Here is an 18053-nt window from a genome sequence, read left to right on the forward strand (position 1 = left end):
TTTGGCCTACCCAAGACCTGTACTTCCTCCAGCCTTCTGCTGTCTGGGAGTCCAGCCCTTACCTCTTTTAGGACCCAGTCCTGAACCCTAAGAGAGAAATAATTACTTCACTAAATGTGGAAGAGCGTTCATTTCTTACTTTAATTTTGGACAAAGACTACTCCACAAACTCTTCCTTCACACTCTCCACTCCCTTGTTTCACCAAAAAGAGCCCTGTCCCTCTACGTGACCAGGGCCTCATTTGTAGAAGGGGATGATGACTCTGCCTTGCACCACCTTCCTCTACACATGCACAGTCACAGCGTCTCTCCTGTTGGGCTGCAGGCCTCTCTAGGGTGGAACTCTAGGCTTCTCTGAATTTTCTCTTTTGTGGCTTCTCGTCTTGCCCAGACCCAGCAAACCAACCATGCCTTCAGTGTCCTGTAGTTGGTTAAGAGAACATGGAAGTTCCAGTGTATGCCATGAGTTAGCTTCCTAGAAACTCAGTATCCCTCTTCCAAAGGTAGACAGTGTTTGCTGAGAATGGTTCTGTACCTCACTTTCCCACCACTGAATGGAGTGGTGTTCAATGCCAAAGAATGAGACCAAGGAATAAAGGGCTTTGGTTATGTGCAAACAGAAAGCTGCAGGATTGTCCACCAGGACAAGGACAGGTCAAATTGCACTGGGGTGAAAGAATCAAGATGACCGTTATTGAAGTCTAAGAGGGAGATTTTTCCCGAACTAAAAAATGACTAGAAATTGATGAAATTAAGGTTGAATTCTGAATTGAAGGCTAAGAATGGAGAGTTGGCTCTCTTAAAGGATGTGATGCATGATGGGTGATTCCACACTAGTGCTATCCCACTGGGGTAACTGCAATATATGCTGGAAAATGGCCCTGTTCAAAGGGTAGGCCTGATTGGCCTGTGGACTTCCCCATATCCCTTGTCATGAGACTCAGTTCTAGCCAATGAGACATGAGGTGAAAGTGGCCAGAGGCTTCTGGGAAAGTTCTTTGAACTCTCAAAAAAATGATGGGCATCTGTCTTGCCAGATGTGAATGAGGAAAGATGTAGCCTAATTACTACAGGCAGCCCTCTTACAAACCTCAAGGGCATCTTATAGTGTCTAGAAGCCAGTGCTGTTAGACAGCAGAGTGAGGAAAGGAATCCCACCCTTGTTGACACTGGCAAGTTGTTGGACCAACCTCAGAGCTGCTCAGAGCTGGCTCTAGACTCCATGTTACATGGCCTAGTGAATTTGTTACACACAGTCCAAAGCAACTGCATGATAGAGTTACTCGTCTTTTGTGGAAGAATCTTTGGTTCAGTGAAGTGATATTATGGCAGTAAGGTGACAGAACATGGGGCATGAGGGAGAAGAAACTGAGCTGGTCTCATGTTATGGATGCAGCAGGGCTTCATGACAGCCTCAGCTGGGGTCAGACACCCCCTCTGCTCCCCGTCTCCCCCTCTCCTGAGTGTCTCCCTGTGGACATGCATGGAGGTTTTGTTATCACTATCGAGGGAGGGAGGCACTTGGTTGGGGGGACACAAATAGGAAGGGAAAGGAAGATGGCGGAGCCAGCCTGATGCGCCAGCACAGTGGATTGAACTGGACTGAATTAGAGTCCTGGATCTAGAGAGGTAATGGCCAGAAGCATAAAGGACCAGAGCCAAGGCCATAAGCAGCACATCGACAGCACTGTGTAGAGCTGGGCTGGGGAAGAACTTTTCTGGCTCACCTCGCATGCAGCCCATATTGCACCGGCTCTTGGTTCCCGAAGCTGCTGGACTTGGCACTAGCATTTCTATAATGGATGCCATCGGCAGTTATAGCTTCATGGGCACTAGAATGAGGATGAAAGGAGCCAGAGCAGAGGAGGAAAAGAAAATCCAGGGCTGGCTGTAAGTGACAGGCTTCACACAGCTCTGGTGTGTCTTGGAGGACACTGGTTCCTGTCAAGGCAAGAAGGAGGGTTTGGGTCTTTGTAAGTGACCATTGTAGATGCACGTGTGGCTCGTTTTCGTGATAATGGGTCGGTGAGGTCAGGCAATATCTAGGTTCCACTGGCTGGAGCCGTACATTCTGGGGATAAAACAGTCCCATTTGGGGCACACTGGGTTTGAGATGGCCAGGATGGGTGAGTTGTGGCTCCTTGGGCTGGATTTGAGTGCTGCCACAGAAAAGGCTATTTTTAGCAATGACTTAGGTGGAGACAAGAACAGTTCTCCTCTCACACATGCAGGCAACTTAGAGGCACCAGGACAGATAATTGTGTGGAAGCTTGTCAGGATTCTGAGGTATTGTTGGGATCCCCATGAAGATGTCCAGGAGCCTAGGTGGATATGTGTCAGGCATTTGAGCGAGAGATTCAGGCTAGAGGTACGGCTTTGAACATCACCAGCTGAAGGATTTAATTTAAGTTATGGGAATGGATGAAATTACCCAGTGTGCAGAGTAAGTAGAGTGGAAATGGCCAAAGGCAGAAAATGGAGAACCCCAACATTTACAGAACATGCAGAGGAAAAACAATTTTAAAAAGGCCTAAAAGGAACAGTCAGGGGAGGAGGAAGAAAGTCCGGAGGGTTTATATGTGATGGCAGACAGGGAAGACTGCTTCAAGAGGGAGGCAGGGGCTGCCAGTTTCAAATGCTAGACAGAGGACAGTATCAGGATCCTAGCAGCAAAGAGGCAGTTGCTGTCCTTGAGGGGGACAGTTTCCAGGGTGTGGATAAGGCTGAAGCTGGACTGCAGCAGACTGATAGATGGGAGGGGAGAGGGTTCTTGGCAGGTGCCAATAAGGCTTGTAAGAAGTTTGACTGCAAAGACAAGGAGGGGTGGTGGTGGACAATGGGGATGTGGGGTCAAGGGAGGACATGAGGGCCTTGAATGTGTGGTGAGACAGGGAGAGGCTATAGCTGATGGAACAAGGTTACCCAGAAGGCGGAGGGGTGAAATCAGAACTCAGCAGCTGAGACTGGGCCTGGAAGGGAGAGCCTGGGGGCTGCGGTACAGCCCACATGAGAGAGGAAGGAGGAGAAGGGGTCATCTGCTGGGGAAAAGAGAGGATTGAGGAAAATGGAAGCAACGAGGAACAGCTGCTGGGGACTGTCCAGGACCAGGGAGGAGGACTGTCAGGCACCACTGAAAATCAAGCAGAGGCTGGAGACCCTGAGTCTGGGGAGGAGCCAATCGGTACCGTTGTCTGACTCTCCTCCCTGGGCCCGGAGCAGCCTGACAGCACAGGTGACCAGGTGGACGGCAGACCGTGCTGCAGTGTGGTGCTGCTAGGTGGACATGTCAGAAAGACAGAGGGCTCCTGGGCAAGTCAAGGAGCTGGACCCAGGCGGCTCTCCACCTGTGCCTCGGGGCTTAGCCTGAATCGGAGGACTGTTACTTCCACTCACCTCCCAGGCTCTCAGGGAAATGCTCTTACAAGCACACCAAAGCAACTCACATGCATTAGGGTGGCTACTACCATCCCCCCAAAACAGAGAATAACAGGTGTTGGTGAAGCTATAGGAAAATGGAATGCTTGTGCACAGTTGGTGCAAAGGTAGAATGGTACAGCCTGGCGGACTCTCAGACATTAAAAACACAGTCACCACATGATCCAGCAATCCACTTCTGGGTATGTATCCCAAAGAATCGAAAGCAAGGTTGCAAAGATGCTGCTCATTTGTTCATAGCAGCATAGTTCACAATAGCCAAAATCTAGAAGCAACCCACATGTCCACTGGCAGATGAACTGATAAGCAGAATGTGATATAGACAGATAATGGAATATTATTTGGCCCTAAAAAGGAAAGACATTCTGATATGTGCCTATAACGCAGATGAATTCTGAGGGCTTTATTCTCATTGACATAAGCCAGTCACAAATAGGCGTATATTGTATGATTTCACTTAAGTGAGATACCTGGAGTAGTCAAAATCAAAGATAGAAGGGAGAATGGTGGGGGGAAGGGAATTGTTTAACAGGTACAGAGTTCTGGAGACAGATGGCAGTGATCATCATGTGGCACTGTGAAGGCACTGAATCATACACTGAAGATGGTTAAGATCATAAATGGTATGTTATGGGTATTTAACCACAGTTTGAAAAAAATGCTTTTTGAAAACAACAACAAAAAAAACACACTAAGAAGTTCAAGGTATTCATTCAACAGAGCAGCCTGGCAGTGGTATCTCATGGGCAGTGGAGGGTACCCACAGCCATAGGAGTGACAGGTAAAGGGACAGGTGATAAATGGAAAAGCCCAGTGTGTTGGCCTAGATCAGGAGCCAGGAGATGGGGCTGTCCCTGTCTCTGTCACTGTGTGATCTTGAGCAGGCTCCTTGCACTCTGGCCCAGTATCCTGTTAGGATGCTTAGAACATTCACCTTGCGAAGGTCTCCCCCAGCTCTAACTGTCTAGAACTTCAAAGCACTGACTGTCACTGAGCCCGAGGGACGTGAGTGCAGGGCAGCTGAGTCACTGGGCACCTTCTCCGTGGTGTCCCCGAGAGCTTTTCATTTAAAATAGAAAAGATACATTCCTATCTAGAGCACTCCCCTTAGCAGGAAGAAGGGTTATGGAGGAGGAAGAGGCTTAACCGAGCTCAGCACTGTCAATACAGACCCTTCATTTTGGTTTACATTGCTTTGGAAAGGGCCAAGCTGGAAATTTGGGAAAACCCCAGGAAATGTGGCACGAGCCAAGATTGTGAGGAGAGGCACTGTCCCTGCACAGTGTGCTCTTGTGCCTCTGTCCTGTGCCTGCTCTTCCTTCCTCCAGGAGGCCCTGTGGCTGCCAGTTGAGCCCCTCCACAGGCTGCTTCCTTGACCCAACAGGAGCAGCTTCCTGAGCACACCTGGAGACCCAAATCAAACAAGGGCCTCTCTGCCTGCAGGCACTTCATCTGTATTCTCCCGCTGATTGGAAGAAAGACTTGCAGGCCCCATTCAAAAGCAAACTGAATGATAGAGCAAGGCCTTTCTGACAGCTTTTTCCTTGAGTTCAGGTGGGGGAATGGTACACCCCAGTGTGGCATACCTGGGAGGGGTACACCTACGTGCACTGACACACACGAGGGGAAGATATGAACATTGCTCTGAAATAGAATCATTGGCAGTATTCCTGCCTCTCTCCACGCCCTTTCACTGTTGACTTGGAAAGAGCCTATGGTACCCTCAAGCCAGGGCCGGGAATGAGTTTTAAGAACATCCACGGCATTCTAGGTGGCTGCACTACTGTGTTTGACCACCAGGGTGCAGTCACACAGAGACTTGCTGGGGGCTCAGAGAAAGACCCACAGGCTACAGGATTTCTAGAGCCCAGTGAATTTCAAGAGGAGAGATGCGCCAGGCTGTTGACAAGGGCTGAGCCTACTTCACAAAGGACAGCACGCTGCCACCACCACGCATCCCCCTCAGCTATCTCCTGCCTGCTTGCCTGTCTTTTTATTCCAAGGTCCTGCTGACTGTATGCACAATACTTGGAAAAATTATATTTTCAGTGAATGCCACTGGGGTATCGTTTCTGCAAAAGAAAGTGTGCGGTTTCACGATTGTTAGGCAGTTTATCTTGGGACCAGGAGAGCCCCTTCAGGAACAAAGCACAGGGAATCCAAGCTCTTCGAATCTAGCTATAGCTAAGACTTCTTGTTTGATTCTAAAATACCCACAAACCTTAATTTTATAATCAAAGCAGCCAGCATGTTCTAAGTTATTTACAGGTATCTGGGAGAGTCGCCCAGAATTGGCTCCTTTGGTCCTCACTGGTGTTTACAATTCTATGTCTAAGAGCCGCAGGGTTGGGCTGGGGAAAGCAATGTTGTGAGCTGCTGTGTGACCCTAGGACTTGTTCCTGCCCTTCTTGGGCCTTCAATTCTTCAACCTGCTACTGCTTCAAAACAGGGCATCAAACATCCAGCTGGAACACTCTATCATTGCCATGCAGAGAGTACATTGGTGAAGACAGATCAGGCTAATGAGAAGTTAATTGGGAAACAACTGATTGACAAGTTAGCATAGGATGATAAGAGGCAAACTGTTCTGAATTAGGGACTAACATTTCCTGTTGTTCCTTTCTGGAAAGGGGGGCAGATACTGTCTGCAAGGTCCTAGTTGTGGTCTGTTAAATTCCCTTACATGATGAGCATGTTCCTTCATGCAGAGGGCTTTGCTTGATAAAGAGAAGTGCAGTCCAAGTCCATCCCTTATGGGCTCTGTGACTTGGGCAAATCCCTCATCCCTGTGGTTCACCTGTTTCCCAAGCATACAGAGGGGGAGTTGGATGGGCCATTTAAGGTCCTTCCAGACCTAAAATGGATTTTATTTTATTCTCTGAGTTCCAAGCAAAAGACACATAAGACATAAGAGGCTTTCTAGTAACAACAGGTATTTTCTGTATCCAAAACCTTTTCCTGAGTAAATAATGTCTGAGGAGAAAAAGGGCCAGAGAGGCCTGGTGTGACCCTCTGCTCTCTCACTGTTCAGTATCTCTAATCTCTGTCCCTGGCTCTTGGGAGGGAGCCAAGGACACTCAGGGAGTCACACAGGAGACTCCTCAGCAGGCTCAGCGGCAGCACCTACCCTTCTCTTTGGTACTCTTCATCCAGATTTGACAGGAGCTGCGAGCCGGCTGTGGAGAGGTCAACGGCAGCCAGGGGCAAGTCCCGATAGGCAAATGTCACCAGCTGTGTGGGGGCCATGCTCTTGGTTTCTTCATCTACTTGTTGGGAGATGACCTCAACTTCAGAAATCCCTCCTTCGACAGCAGGCCTGAGTTGGAGAGGAGGAATGACAAGAAAGGTTAGCTCCTAGGACCAAAATACTTTGTCCATTCCAAGAGAGGAGAGTAGGGGTTCCAGAATCTACACAGTGCTGTTGGAAGGCTGGGGAAGTGCAAGGTTGCCATTCTTCCCTAACCCTAACCCAAAGACAGGATCAAAGCCCTCACTAGTCCATTTTCTTCACCAGCTGGGAAGAAAGGGAGATGAGAAGAGGAATTGTTCATGTCTGGACACAGGCAGGTCTTCTATCATGGGGTGATAAAGACCTAGATGATAACTCTGTCAACCAGCAAAACCACGGCTCAGACTTCAGGACTCTGGATCAGTACTCTTTATATTGAAATGGTGTGTTCTTTCAAACTCTCTTATGGGTTTTTGTGAAGGTCCTTTGAAATGTTTCTATCATCTGTGCCACAACTGGACATACTGCTGGTGGTTGGGACTCTAGACCTGCAGGGCCCTTGTAGGCTTTGGGGTGGTGAGAGTGGGAGGGCATTGGATGACTGGGAGGTGCCTGCTGCCTTCCTACCTGAATTGGTCCTACCTTTTAAAGGTTGGGAGTAGGAAGTAGAAGTCGGCTGATCAAACGTCTGAGAAACTCTGGGGCTCTGTGGGTACCTCAAAGAACCCACAACTCTGGCATTGCAGGATGCCCCAGCCAGGGGCAGCACCACCTCCCAACCCACCAGCAGGTGTCTGGCAATTTGTGGAGGCATTTTTTGCAGTCACTGTTGACATCTGAGCAGGGCTAGGGATGTTATTAATTCTGCAGTGTATTTAACAACTCTGCACCACCCTGACAAACTCTGTTGAGAGATGCTGGACAATTTTGCTTTTACTGCCTGGGTTGCCATTTTTGGTTCCTCCACACATTCTCGACCCACTTTCATCCTGTAGAATCTGAGGCATTGGGTCTTGTGCCTCTGGTCAAACAAGAAAGGTTAAAAAGTTAAAAAGTACAGATGAAGAAGTATAAAGATTAAATATTTGAGCCAGGTGCAGTGGTGCACGCCTGTAATCCCAGCAGCTCAGAAGGCTGAGGCAGGAGGATTGTGAATTCAAAGCCACCCTCAGCAACTTAATGAAACCCTGTTGTCTCTAACTAAAAAAATACAAACAAACAAACAAACAAAAGATTAACTATTTGAAGGAACACTAAGAGTCAGTGTCCAGGGAAAGGAGGCCAGTTTCAACACTGAGGTGACAACCTAGGCCACCCTGCAATATTCCTGGGCTCTCGGGCCAGCCCAAATACCTCCTTCAGTGGGACTCTTCCTGGGCCTCAGTTTCTCCAACTGAAACATAAAGAGTTGAAATAGAGGCTTCCTAAGAGCCATTCCTCCTTAGTCTGGGATCTGATATGAATAAGAGGAACACACAGCAGGCTGGAGAGCTCTGGAGTTGCAAGACCTGTCGCTTGGATTGGGAACTCTAAATTCCAAACTTTTCTAGCAACTGTTGAAACCTAACCAGTGACACCCAGAGGTAGTGACAGGAAGTTCAGAGATGAATCTGCCTACTTCTCCTTTTCTTGGATCACCCAGATTAATGGAGGGAAAAATAGGTTTGTTTGTTTGTTTTTTTGAGTGCCACAGGTAGGCTGCCTACAATACCTGAATTCGCCAAGTAATTCCCAGAGCCCCAATTCTCTTTTGTAAGCCTTATTTAAACCTTTGCTTTTTGCTACCTGTCAAGTGCAGATAATAGTATTCATCACTGTGTGACATTTACAGAATGACTCGAGATCTTTAGGCGGAACAGTCATAGGATGTGCTGCTTCTATGTTTCTCAACAACTGATCTAAAAGCGTGGGTGTTTTATGGGGGGAATCCCACCTCCTCCAGATGTTTCCAAAAATGTAGCTGCTGAATTGAATTTGTTCTCTTTTCTTTGAAACTATTGAAGGAAACTATGGATTTTTCAACTGTACAAATAGAACTTTCTGACCAATAAGGTGTTCAAGGAGGGCTAGAGAATTTCTAAGAACAGCAGATTATGGCTCCAAGAAGCATGGAACAAATTACTTCTGCCTTCTTAACTCTCCCACCCTCTGTTCCCAATCTGCCAATGGTCATAGTGGACCAGCACCATCTCTAGCCCAATGGTCATCTTAGCAGAGAGTATTGAAGTTCCCACAGTTAATGGCCTGAGTATTAAAACTACACCCTGGCCTCAGGTATGAAGTATAGTATGGTGAACAAAATGGGTTAATTCTTTATCCCTCCTTGAATACAGCCCTTTGCCACATGACTTTACAGTCTGTCCCATCAAAAGGAAGAATAAATTTCCCCAATATCTTATTTGGTCTTCTATTATGTGACTTGTTTTGACCAATAGTATATTAGCAGCCATGATGCCGGTGAGGCATGATAAGGCATTTGTGAATTTCTGCCTGTGCTCTCGCCCCTCCAACATCACCATCAGAGGGTGACCAGCCCAGGCTACTGATCTCACCTAGATCAGCTGACAGCCAGGCCAGCCCCATATCCAAGGGTGAGTCCAAGCAAGATCAGAGCAATTACCCCAGACATGTGCACAATAAGCATCTATTGTTGATTCTACTGAGGTTGGCTGACCTTCAGATAACAGGTTCATGCTGCAGATGACTGAGTAGCCAGGCCCATAGCTAGAGAGGCCAGGAGAGCGTGGTGTAATAGAAGGAGTGTTATTCTCATCTTAGCATTTTTACCAGTGAGTTGCAAAACACAAAATAAATCACCACCTGGTCACTTACCAAGCTGGTGCTTGGCAAGATAAAGTGGTTGGTCCACATGGTGCCTTAAGTTTGGGGAACTGAAAGCAATTCTCCCTGAAGAGTTCTGATGCTGGTTTTAAAAACCCTTTCATGATTTCTAAATTTCCTTGAATTCCCATATTGTTAATTCCTTCAATTGCTTCCTAACCTTGTGTTGAGCTTGCTTTTGAAAGGTTTCCCCCATATTTTGTGGCCTCCTGTTAAAGCAAATGTATACAGTGGTTGCCTGAGTAGAAGATCATGGTCTTATGGAGATTTATAGCAACATTTTGGATGTAGAGAGCAGTTCCCAACAGTACTTACTGTGGATCTGTCATGTTGAAAGATGCAACCAGAGCCATGGGTTTTCTTGGTGTCTAGTGGGGCTCAGCTGTCCTGAAACCTGCTGTCAGCATTTCCAAGTGTGGGTTCTACAAGACACATACAAATATAGTGCCCTGAAAACAAAAATAGGAACTTATTACCTTCAGATGCCAAATCAAAGTCCTCCTAAGCTCATCTAAAAATGGGAATCCTTAGCACTTTCTCCCATGTAGCACTTTTCTTCATAGTAATGTTGAATTTTTCCAATAACCCTATAGAGGGATAACAACAGCATAATTTTCATTTTTTTTTAAGAGATGAGGAAATAGGACCAGACTGACAAAATGACTTTTCTGTGTTACACAGAGATACAGGAAGAGCCAGGTTAGACCCAGGTTTTCTGGATTCTCATTCTTAGCGCTTTCACTAAGCTGTTATGCTCCCTGCCCCCCCAAACCCAGCCTGAGCTGTAGTTCTCTCTATTCTTCTAGATTTTTCTTTCATCTTTTTAGTTGGAACTGCAATGACAAAAGATGCAGAGAAAGTAGCTAAGAGGACAGACCCTGGAGGCAGACTGCCTAGGGCCAGACCTCACTCCCACTTATCCCTCTGTCCTCAGCTTCCCCAGCTACAAAATGAGGATAATAATAGAACTAACTAAATGAGGCAATGTATGTAAGATACTTAGAACAGTGCCTGGCACATAGTAAGTGCTATATAAGTGCTAGCTTTTAATTATCATAATTCTAACTTTTTATAAATTAAAATTGCAGTCTGTTGAACCTGAGTACATTCCAAAGCATTTGGAGGGCTGAATATAAGATTTCCTCCTAAAAATTTGGCCTAGGTAAACAGAATATACTTTTCTATCAGTGTGACAATGCTACCCAAAAGTCTTCTGGGAGACAGTACAATTCAGCAGAAAGTACACAGACGCAGACGCACCCTGCTCCTGGGTGATCTTGAATAAGTTATTGGGGAAGGGGGCCAACTCCAAGGGGCCATTCTTTTATAAGTTGCACTCATCTGCAAAGTGATGCTCCTACAAGAAATCAAGGCAGGATATAACCCACTCTCCCAATCCTGAAGCTCAGTGGGGCGGAGGAGGGAGGGTTCAACTAGGGAGCCCAACGGGGAGGATGGGTATGTCACGGGGGAGGGAAACTGCTCCCACCTTGAGACTTACTGGGGGATGGTGGTTCATGAGCAAAGAGAGGAAGCTCTCTTAAGTTCTGTGTAACTAGGAGAATACGGAGTTCAAGCTAAAAATGCTTCAAAAAATCCTGGAGAAGTTTGACTACAGAGTAACTGGAAATAGAAGATGGGGGAGCTCTTCTATTTGGGAAGAGTACCACCCAGTCCTGGAAACCATCAAATATTGGAGGGAGAAAGCTGAGACAAAGGGTCCAGGACAACACTAGGGAGCATCTGAACAGATGTTCTGTAGTCACACCTTACAAGGATTTCACTTTGCCTTGGTTACCTTGGTATGGAGGGTCTAAACAGGAAACAGAATTTCCTCTACAGTATTTGGAATTGTATATTAATTTATAAGTAATTATGTAAAGTTCTCCATTCAATAATGAAGATTTAATTAGTCTCAACTTTTTTCCTGTTCTTTTTCATAAGTTCTCAAGTTAACAGTCTTGAGCTAGGCATGGTGGCACATCCCTGTAATCCCAGTGATTACAACCTCCAGTAGTAATCTTACAACCTCCAGTGTAATCTGGAGGTTGAAGCAGGAGGATTACAAGTTTGAGGCCAGCATTAGCAACTTAGCAAGACCCTAAGCAACTTCGTGAGGCCCTGTCTCCAAGTTAAAAATAAAAAGGTTTGAGGATGTAGCTTGGTGGTTAATCACCTAAACAACAACAACAACAAAAAACCTCCAAATCTTCCTGGTCTAGAGTGATCATGTGATCTGTGTAAACTCTCCTGACAATAAAGTCAGGATGGAGATACTGCAACTGGAAGGTCAGGTGGGCAGTACCTGCTTCCATAATGGTGTCTTAATAACTTGTATTTTCAAACTAGTGTTGAGATACTAAAATAAAGTATTAGTGCTGTGAAGGATACAGTAGGAAGGTCCTTATGTTCATGGACCTTCCAGTCTGGCTGGGTAGGCAAGTTTTAAAACATACAAAAATCTAAACTTTTTGCATATACTAACTAGTGAAGACAGGTAAAAACTGATAAATCTATGCAAGCAAATAATAAGCATGAGCTACTGCACTAACACATTATGGCCAAGATAAAATGCATACATAAAGTAGAAATTAAAATGATGCAAACCATTTTAATTTTAAGAAGGAAAATGTCAAACATACTATTGTAGAGAGCTGTATAAAGGGCCTTCATTTCCCTCCCTTCTGACTTCAGTTATCAGCTTATGATAGTCTTATTTTCTCTACATCCCCGCTTACTCCCTACCACTATTGATTATTTTGAAAGAAATCCTAGATATCATATCATTCATCTGTGTCTGACTATGTAGCTCTAAGGAGAGGGACAAGGACTATTTTTGAAAGACATACCACAAAATTATCATTGCCCCCAAGTCAACAATATTTTCTCAGTATCATTAAATATCCTTGTTTACATTTCCCTATTTAAAAAAAATTTTTTTTAGTTGTAGATGGACACGATACCTTTGTTTTTTTAATGTGGTGCTGAGGATCAAACCCAGTGCCTCTCACATGCTAGGCAAACACTCTACCACTGAGCCAAACCCCAGCCCACATTTCCCTGGTTTTGCCTATAATTTTTTAGAAGTATGTTAAATCATTCAGACAGAGTCCATACATTTTGATTGGCTAATATGACGTAAATCTTATTTAATCTGCAGTTTTCCCCTTCTATCTCATTTCTCCCATGCAATATATTGGAAAAATGGATCATTTGTGTCACAAAGTTCCCACAGTCTGGATTGGGGTGATGGTATCCCTTCAGTGGTGTTTGGCATATCCCTCTGTCCCCTACCTATATTTCCTGGAAATGTAGATCAGTCTGTAGACTTTTAAAAAAATATTTATTTTTTAATTGTAGCTGGACACAATACCTTTATTTTATTTATTTTTATGTGGTGCTGAGGATCGAACCCAGGGCCTCTCATGTGTTAGGTGAGTGCTCTACCGCTGAGCCACAACCCCAGCCTAATCTGTAGAATTTAACTAGATTCAAGTTTAAAGTTTCTTACAAGACTTTATGGGTGTGTTATAACTTCCAGTAGGTGACATGCCATATCTTCTTGTCTCTGTGATATGCACAGCCATTGATGATTTTTTCCTAGATAATTCATTCAAGTTTGCAGAATTGTGCTATTAAAAATATATTCCCTTTTTCTTTTTTCTTTTCTCTCTCTACTCCATGCAAAATGGTGATATTCTAATTGGATCCCTCTTCATTAATTAGCTTCTATGAAGACAAACTTTGCCTGCTCAACAATTAGATTAGCCTTAGGTATAGTTCATATAGGGAAAGGATAAGTGCTTAACTTTCTTTTTTCATAATTTGATGCCATCCTATTTAATATTTATTTATTTAATACCAGGGATTGAATCTGGGGCTCTTAATCAACGAGCTGCATCCCCAGCTTTTTTTATGTTTTATTGTGAAACAGGGTTTCACTAAGTTGCTTAGGGCCTCACTGAGTTGCTGAAATTGGCTTTGAACTTGCAGTCCTCCTGCCTCAACCTCCTGAGCAGCTAGGAGTATAGCTGGGCTGGCTATCCTTTCCTCTTTTTATCTTTTGCTTTTCAAAACAATGACTTGGTATCTTGTCATCTTTAGAAGTGATCAGTGAGGTGCTGGTTGTTGTCTGGCAGCACCTGGATCCCCTCCCCCACTCTATAGCAGCTGGGGGCAGGAGCAGAGGCCCTGAAGAGGAAGCAGTTTCCTGGAAGGGAGACAGGGGTGTGGGGAAGAGACCCCACCCCTCCTTCTTCCCCTTGTTTCCAGGAGAAGGGAAAAAGTAAGGGAGGAGAGAGGGCAAAATCACATTACCAGAGAGTAACTGCTTCAGCTGGGAGCTTCGATCCTTAACAAGCAGTGCATTTCTAGAAGGCAGAATGCCTGAAGATGGTGGGAATACTTAGCCTGTATGTTATTTTAAAATAATATTTTCCAAACAAAACCACCCCCAAAGCACAAGCCCAGCACAAAGCAGGTGTCGTCTAGCACTCTATAAATGAACATCTGAAGTGCAAACCTGCTGCCTCATAAACCTGGTAAAGGAAGAAGACAAAACCTGCTTTGGATAGACTGCTCTGGCTCTGGCGGGTGATGAGGTTGCTTTATCGACTTTAGTAAAATGACAGCCTCTTCCTCCTGTTGCTCACACGTCTGAGAAGTTTGTTAGTCTTAACCTTCACTAGCACCGTGTTTGCTTGTTGCAGCCAGGTCTGCAAAGTCTCCCCTTCCTGAGCTGGTGTCTCTGGAATTTTAGGGCTAAACAGGGCTGCTGAGACCAGATACTCAATTTCCTCATCTACAGGTGAAAAAAAACCCTTATGGCAGCTCCTCTGCCTCTGGAGACCCCCATGTCTATTTCTTATCCCTTACTTGAGTGACAGCCCCTTGGTGCATGTGACCTGTTTTCATACTCATTTTGTTGGTTCCCATGTCTGGTTTTACTCAGACCTTTCGGGAAATATAAATTTATAGGCCACATTGCAGAAATGCTGCAGGTAGAGTTTGAGAAGTCGGTTAGATGCCCCATGTGTTTCTGATGTGCAGCCACTCCACCTTGACCCTCCAGATCAGTGGTTCACTGGGGTCCTATCAAAACCTGCTTTGCTCAGTCCACCCATGAAATATCTAATTTCGCATGGCTGGAGTGGGAACCTGGAAGTTTACGTTTCCAACAGATTTCTAGAGGACACTCAGCTGCTGATGCACACACCACACTGATCACCTGAATCAGTTTGCTCGAGATCAAGTAGGCATTTTTATCTCTCCTTTACAGATGAACATAACTGATTGCAAAGCTACTCTGGTGAAGTGACCAGCAGAACCTCCTCTAGCCAGACGGTAGAACCAGGGAGGCACTGTATCAGCCAGAAATGCTTTTGTTTATAAGTCATGGAATACCTCCTGTGGCTGAGGCAGTGAAGGCTGTCCTCATTTCTAACAGGGGGGCTGGAGGAAGGTGATTTCAGGACCAGATCAGTGGGTCAACAATACCATGGACCACACTCTTCCCCTCCCCCCAACCTTATTGAGGTATGACTGACAAAGAAAAATTGTGTAAATTAGGGTGTAAAACATGCAGTTCTGGCAGTGGTGTCAGCCTATAGTCTCAGCTACTCAGGAGCTGAGGTGGGAGGATCCCCTGAGCCCAGAAGCTCAAGTTCAGTTTGAGAAACATAGTAGCACCCCATCTCAAGAAGACAACAAACCCCCCATATTTTGACATATGTATCTATTGTGAAATGAGTATCACTATCTAGCTAGTTATCATCTCTATTACCTAAAAAAATTTACTTTTTTTTTTAAATGGTGATGAGGACACTTGAGATCTACTCTAATCAAATTTCAAGTGCATGACACATTATCATTAGTCATTATTGGTCACCATGATATACTTCAGGTCTCCAGGACTTATTCATCTTATAACTGAAAATTTGTACCCTTTTATCAACATCTTTTCTTTGGCCTCATCACCAGTCCCTGGTAACCAACATTCACATCTTTGTTAACCAAATTCAACATTATTTTTAGATTTCACATGCAAGGGAGATCATGTAGTATTTAGCTTCCTATGCCAGGCATATTTCACTCAGCGTAATGTCTTCAAGTTTCATCTGTCTTGTTGCAAATGGAAAGATTTCCTTCCTTTTTAAGCCTGAATAATATTCCATTTGTGTATACGTATATGCATCACATTTTCTTATCCATTCATCTGTTGGTGAAGGCTGGATATATATTTGGTTTGGATCTTAAGTGTCCCCCTAAGGCTCATGTGTTGAAGGCTTGATCCTCAGGGTGGTGCTACTGTGAGACTGTGGAGCCTTTAAGAGGTGGGGGCCTAGCGGGAGGGCCTTCAAACGGGGACAGTATGATCCTGGCCTCTTCCTTTTCCTTTTCCTGCCTGGCCATGAGGAAAGCCATTTTGCTCCATGATGTGCTCTCGCCACTGCCATTCAGCACCCTATCCAAATGCCTAAAAGCAATGGGTCTGCTTGATCCTGGATTGCAACCTATAAAACAATGAGCCAAAATAAACCTTTTCTCTTTATAAGTTGATTACCTCAGGTATTTGTTTTAGTATGGAAAACTAACTAACACAGAGCCTCTCGTTATTTCCATGCCTTGGCTATTGTGAATAACGTTGCAATGAACGTGGGAGTGCAGGTATTGCTTCAAGATCGTGATTTTATTTCCTTTGGATACATATATATATATGCATAAGTGGAATTGCTGGACAGATGACAGTTTTATTTTTAATTTCCCTTATTGGTTTTTTTCATTCTAGTTGCACTAATATACATATCTATCAACAGTGGACAAAGGTTCCCTTTTTTTCTATATCCTTGCCAACACATATTAATGTTTAAGCTTTTAATTCATTTTGAATAGATTTTTGTGTACAGGATAAGGGTTCAGCTTAATTTAAAAAATTTTTGCATGTGAGTATCCAGTATTCTGAGCACCAGTTATTGAGAATCTATTGTTTGCTTGGCACCCTTTATTGAAAATCAGTTGACTATGTATGCACGGATTCACTGCTGCTGGCTATTGTGTCTCACTGATCTCTCTGTTTATTTTTGTACTAGTATCATACTATTTTGATTACAGTAGCTTTGTAATATAATTTGAAATCAGAAAGTATGATGCCTCCAACTTTTTTTTTTTTTCACAAAATTGCTTTGGCTATTTGGAGTTTTTTGTGATTCCATGTGTATTTTAGTTTTTTTTTTTTTTTTTTTTTTCTCTCTCTGTTTGTGAAAAAATCCCCTGGAATTTTAATACGGATTAGGTTGAATGTATAGATATGACTTTGGGTACTACAGACATTTTAATAATATTCTTCTAATCCATGAACACAAGATACCTTTCCATTTATTTGTGAGTTCTATAATTTCTTTCCATTGATATTTTATAGGTTTCAGTGTACGGAGAACCCAAACTCTTTTTTATCGTTCTCTTCTTCTATCTTGTATGTGATGCATTTCTCATGCTTGGTACTCCGTGTTTGCAGAACGGCTACTGTAGCCCCAGCTTGCACATTCTCATACCAGCTTCCCAAACACAAAGATAATAGGCATTCTCTTTCTAAACTCTCCAGCCAACATCTCCTGATGTTTTCCTGGGCAGAGCTGTGTCACATGGTCACACTGCAAAGGAGACTAGGACACAGGTAGTTGGCCAAAGGGGTTAGTAATTCTATGAGAGCCTAGACCAGTCATGACTCATTTTGGGGGGATGAGGTATGTTGTTTCCATAAGCATAATCTCAGTTCCCTTAGCAAGGAAAAAGTAGGAAGGAGTTGTCGCATAGGTAATTAGTGTCCATCAGACCCCATTCAGACACTTCCAATATGTTCTGAGACTCAGCTGAATAAGCTTCATATGAGATTGGACAAATGTTGGTGAGTGGCTGGTAGAAAATTTGAAGGATGTGCTCTAAAAAAAACCCAAAAAACCTTGGGCCATTTTATTTGGAGATTGCATTGCATGTACGTGAGGTTTAATCTGATACTCAGTTGGATGTTAATGCCCCTGGGAGAAGAAGGCTGGGTTTTTGTGCTAGATGAGAAGGTGTCTGTACAACAGCACAAGGTCATCCTTGTTGTTGCCTTGACCCATTAATACCTGGCTCAATGAACAAGAAGCTAAAATGAAGAAAATCAATCATGCACCAAAGCGTCCTCCTGCTCCAATCTCCAGTCTATTGCAAAATTCTTAACTGCAGACCTGCTAAACAAGTGACCAGAGAGCCCACAGTGGCTCCTTTTAGGTGCAGCAGGGTCTCCTGTGGACCCCCTCTAACTTTCTAGTGTTAGCTCTTTTTCACTCACACGTCTGTCTGTTACTACCAGTCTCACAAAGCAGGAGAAGCACAAAACAAGACCACACAAAACTGCTGGACTTGGTGGTGCAAGCCTGTAATCCCAGCAGCTCTGGTGGCTGAGGCAGGAGGATTGTGAGTTTAAAGCCAGCCTCAGCAACTTAGTGAGGCCCCTAAGTAAATCAGTGAGACCCTATCTCTAAATAAACTACAAAAAAAAAAAAAA

At 44.4% G+C, this 18053-nt stretch overlaps 1 protein-coding gene across 9 annotated transcripts in view; it reads right to left on the reverse strand.

The window, feature by feature from the left end:
* Tmem266 (transmembrane protein 266) overlaps nt 1–18053 on the reverse strand; it is a 110927-nt gene that overhangs the window by 57822 nt on the left and 35052 nt on the right. For 3 of the 9 annotated variants that reach the window (XM_071608504.1, XM_071608503.1, XM_071608502.1), the window contains exons 1-2: nt 6563–6648; nt 1728–1941 (exon numbers count right to left, since the gene is read on the reverse strand). Coding sequence is in view for 4 of the 9 variants with exons in the window: in XM_071608501.1 (XP_071464602.1) it covers nt 6563–6751; nt 9821–9858 (227 nt within the window). In the remaining 5 variants the exon portion in view is untranslated. Of the gene's footprint in view, nt 1–1727; nt 1942–6562; nt 6752–9820; nt 9955–18053 lie in introns of those variants that run through there. The other 6 variants (XM_071608501.1, XM_071608500.1, XM_071608499.1 and 3 more) reach the window with 4 other exon arrangements.

The sequence above is a fragment of the Marmota flaviventris genome, chromosome 2 (genome assembly GCF_047511675.1).
Source record: "Marmota flaviventris isolate mMarFla1 chromosome 2, mMarFla1.hap1, whole genome shotgun sequence".
Taxonomy (NCBI): domain Eukaryota; kingdom Metazoa; phylum Chordata; class Mammalia; order Rodentia; family Sciuridae; genus Marmota; species Marmota flaviventris.